The following is a 4,935-nucleotide window of genomic DNA, read 5'->3' on the forward strand; positions in this document are numbered from 1 at the left end:
AGATTTGAATAAATGGAAATTTCATTTCATAGATGAAAATTCCATTTTAGATAAATATAATATATATAAATAAATTTATAAATTTAAAGTAAAGATGTTTAAACTTTTTGAAAATAATTTTTATATAAAATTGTAAAAATATATCAAGATTTATAGAAAAATACAATTTATCTTAAAAACTTAATTATAATTATAACTAAAATAAAAACTCATATACTCAAATTACATATAAATTTATTTTATTATATATTTAAAAATTTTAAACATTAAATATTTTAATTTTCTAGATTCTTAATCAACAAATTAATAAAAATAACTAATAAAAAAAAAATACTATAATCATTATTATTTTTTAAATAAATAAAACTATTAATTTTTATTACATCATACTTAAGGGATATTATACAACATAGGGCATACTTCATGTTCAGCTCCCACCAGAACCTTCTCAGTGATCTTAGTGTTAAATAAAGATGTTGATTTATATTTTTTAAAATTTATGTGTAATTTTAATTTTTCTCAAAAATACATCGTTATTAGATATTTCAAAATTTCAAACATAAATTATTTTAAAAAAATTAAATATTTTAGAAATTTACACACTTAAATTTATAAAATAAATTTAATTTATTATTAATATTTAATTTTCAAAAATATACACATTAAATATCTTGATCTTCTTAATTCTTAATCAATAATTCTAAAAAAAAATATTAAATAAAATAACAAAATATTATTATCATAACAATATTTATAATATTTGTGAAATCTTGAATAAATAGTGATTAAATATGCTGTTAAAGCACTCCTAAATGTTGAATCATTGGTTCAATTCCATGCCTTATTTAAATATTAATCTTAAACATTAAATATAACAATGATGTAACCTTTTTTCAGAGAAATAACAATGATGTAACCTTTTTTTCAGAGGGAAAATCAACATATGGCCGAAGCCCGCAGATATTTTTACAATTACATATGGCCGAAGCCAGCAGATGAGCAAGCCAGCAAGATGAGATGAGCAGAATTTTGGCCGAAGCCAGCAGATGAGCAGAATTACGACATAGCCGTCACAAATACACCATAGCGCGGGGCCTCAACCACCGCCGCAGGAATCGATCCTGGCTGGGGGGAGCGAAAGCCATCCGCCCCAGCCATCATGTCATGCACGTCACGTGCAAACAATAATGTAACCTTACCAATACTAAATTTTAAAAATAAAATTACAACGATAATATTTTTAATATTAACCTATAATAATTCATACTTTAAATTTCTTAATTTCTAATCAATAATCCAATTAAAAAAATTAAAATGCAAAATACAAAATTACAAAATACAATTACCACAATAATTTTTTAATAAATAAAAAAACAAAATTTTATTACCCCAGAATGATTCTGGCCTTACAAATTACACAGCAGACAACATAATTAATTCCCAGCCCCACAAAAAAGCTTCCCATTGATCTGAGTGCACAGTGACTTTCTCTTGAATGGGACATCCACTGAAAGCAAAACATAGCCCAACGCCCAAATTAAGACAGTCGCTGTCCAATGCATGGACGGTCTCGCTTCAGAGCTCAAGCTTTTAATCGCAGGATGAGTGTAAGGGTTTGTTTGTGGCGCCGCTGACGCTGCCAAACAATAAATTACCATGAGAATCCAAAACTAGATGCAAGATTCGATCTGTGATCTATCGTATTAAACATTCAGGCAAGAGAATCGATCCTGTGACCAATGGCTTGCGAAGGCCAGCCAAAAGAAGCTTAAGAAACACCAGAAGCGCCCAGGAGTTTTTCTTACCATTAAACACGGGAGTCGAAGAAGTGTTTTTGAAGACCTGAGCCTCGGGAGAGTTTGGCGATATGTGTAGAAGTGCTGTAAACAACGAACTTCAAAATCAGTAGAGGCTACCACCTGAGAGGGCAGGAGATTTTATAATTCCGCTTCCAAGAACTCAAGAAAAAAAGAAGAGATAAGTGTATTTGATTATTGTTTCACATAAATTTGGCGCATAACATGTTGGAAAGATGGAAAGCTGTATCAGGGAAGTATTTTTATCTGAACACTATTTAATCATTTCAGTTGGAGATATGGTTGAGATATCATTTTTGGTTGTTTGGGCAATTTTTTTGGACTGTAAACACTTTTCATCTAATATATTGGAAAAAATTTACAGAAAAACATGTCTTAAAATAAAATAAATACTCACCAGTCTGAAAAAAACCACTTTCACAAAACATGTTAGAAAAATTAAAAGAAAAATTAAACAGAAAAATTTGAGCTCATCTCACAACCAATCAACCATTATGTTAATAAACATTGAGCACTTGAAAATATTCCTATTTTTTACAACAGGGAAACAGAGTATTTACCTGGACACCTGGATACATTAGCGGCCACCTTACAGTCATCTGGCAGCTGCAAAGCCAGAGTCTTGTTTATAGTTAACCCCAACTGAGGATTTGAGCTGTCCTTTATTAGAACACAGAGGCACTTCGGATCCTTCAAGTGGAGCTTGAGGAGCCCGTCGCAACAGTCCTTTGCAGGGAATTTGGCGGTGCCCTGGACATATGGAATGCATGTGGCCAGCGTCGCGAGCTGAGACCCGCATTCTTTCTGGTCCGCAGCAAAATCTGAGAGCCCCAGAAAGGCCATGGCCATGACCAGGACTCCTACTGTGAGTGCCTTCTCCGCCATGGCTGCTGTTTCCTATGAATCCTATGAATGTGATGTCTGTGGGGCGATTTAAGAGAAATAAAGATCCAGCATGAACCGTGTTATACTATGGATCATCGCACATGATCTTTTGAAAAAAAGGTCATCCCACATGTATGTATGTGGACCGATTTGCAGAAACCTAAAACCCTATTTTATAAACACCAAAGCCGGTGCTTCAGCTTTAGTGGTGGTGTTGGGTAAAGACAAGCGCCCCCTCATGTGGGGTGGGCCCTTCGTGATTTTCATTATTGTCTATCTGATTTTCATAATTAAGTTCTTGAAGTTATTCATTCTTTTAAATATTATTTTTCAGAATTAAATTGTTGGAATTATTCGTTCTTTTAAATAAATAATTGTAATTTCAATAGAGTTGTCAAATTGTTACAGTGGGTTTTGATCTCTTTAAAGTACAATCTCTTAGGATTATTTATTTTTCAAATACCAAGAATTTTGGTTTACTTGACTATGGAAGAAAAGTGCTCATGTACATGATAGAACAATATCACATGTTTTTCAAGTACTATGTAATTAATTTTAAAAATAAAACAAGGAGAGCATTGTCATAGAAAGAGTATAGGACAGAGTTTTAAACTCTTAGGTGCTTACTAAATAGTATTATGAAATTGTTTATACTTAATCATTATTTTTTAAGAGAATGTGTGTGTATTTGATCCGTTTATAATGTTATGTAATTTTACTTAATTTTTAAGAAGAACATTGAGCTTCGATTAATTTAGGTGTGTTTACCGAGTATTACGTAATATTTTTTTTTTAAATTAATTTTGAGAAGAATATGGGATGGGTTTTGATTTACTTTTGTGTGTACAAGTAATTTTAAAGACAATATGTCTTTAGTTTTGATCTACTAATCATTTTAACAAAAACATGAGAGTGAACTTTGATCTATTTTGACGTGCTCAAGAAATACCAAGTAGCCTTATACATTCATCAATTTTTCTTAAAGAGAACATAGGGTGAGATTTGATCCATTTGTGTGCATGCATGTTCAACCATGATCTCTAACTTCATTGCTATCTTAAGAAGTTGAAACAACCTTCATTGGATTGGAAACTTGGTGAATGATGAGATGTCATCACTCCTCACCTCTAATCTAAAACCCTGACAACATTTTTTTTAACAATTTTGATGATCCAGTCATGTGTTTCTTCTTCCATTTTTTACGGATGCTTCTTTTTCCTCTTCTACTTCTACATGCAACAAACTATTCATGTTTAGAAGATTCAACTGAAGCAAAATTACTATGGATTCTTTATAATTCAAATATGTTTATCAACATAAACCAAGTGACATATCCCTTTAATGAGATTTCACTAGGAACTAATTAAAATAATTAAAATAAAATGTTTTGTGTTTCTTTTTAATATAAAATATTCTATAGGCATTTGTTACTAAAAAGGATCACAAACACAACCTCTAGAAGAATAAAATTGTGACCAATAGTCTTCATCAACTAATAAAAAATGATGCTCCATTAGGCTAGAATAATTAGTCTCCATTAACATTGTACAACCCAATCAATTATAAAACTAAAACAACATCACAAGACCAATAAGTAATGTTATATCATGCAACAAAACAACATCACAAGACCAATAAGTAGTGTTATATCATGCAAGAGTGGGAATAGTGCTCATGTTAGGAGGAGAGTCTCTATTATAATGGGCAACTTGAATCCATCAACTACAAGCTTGATATCAACTTAGATTGGCACCATTCATAGTTGCTCTATATAGATTTCACAGGCCACTTTGGTTTTGAAGATAGCTAGAGGCACATTAGGAAACCTGTGAAACCGTAAAACCTTAGTAAACTAATGACTTCCTCGAGTTAGTGAAAGTAAGACATTGTTATAACTCCTACCAAGATTCAAGTCTCTTCAATAATAGATTATGCTTGTGCTCATTCTTGTGTGGGCACCCATACTTGTGGTGAACTCAATCATTATGTCTGTGCTAATTCGTGTGTGTGCACCAATACTTGTGGTCACAATTAAGTTTAGATGTAAATTGTAAATTACTTTGATGAAATAAATACCTCCCATTTACAACATTTTAAACTTAAAAAATAAATTTAGTAACTTATTAAAGATATTTACCTATCTACTTCATTAAATGTTATTGTTTATTGAAATAAGTTATTAAACATATCTACCATCTACTTCATTAAATGTTATTCTTTACTAAAATAAATA

At 31.1% G+C, this 4,935-nt stretch overlaps 1 protein-coding gene across 1 annotated transcript; it reads right to left on the minus strand.

Annotated features, from left to right (window-relative positions):
- Positions 1-1,342: 1,342 nt before the first annotated feature.
- Positions 1,343-2,853, minus strand: LOC149149885 (non-specific lipid transfer protein GPI-anchored 14-like). Its single transcript, XM_089439344.1, has 3 exons — positions 2,378-2,853; positions 1,806-1,880; positions 1,343-1,636 (listed from the first exon to the last, which is right to left on the minus strand). Exons 1-3 carry the CDS (start codon positions 2,700-2,702, stop codon positions 1,434-1,436), a joined length of 603 nt encoding a protein of 200 aa, XP_089295470.1. The 5' UTR covers positions 2,703-2,853; the 3' UTR covers positions 1,343-1,433.
- Positions 2,854-4,935: the final 2,082 nt, after the last annotated feature.

Source organism: Pinus tabuliformis, chromosome 9 (genome assembly GCF_031772625.1).
Source record: "Pinus tabuliformis cultivar Carrire ecotype Pingquan chromosome 9, CPIR1, whole genome shotgun sequence".
Taxonomy (NCBI): domain Eukaryota; kingdom Viridiplantae; phylum Streptophyta; class Pinopsida; order Pinales; family Pinaceae; genus Pinus; species Pinus tabuliformis.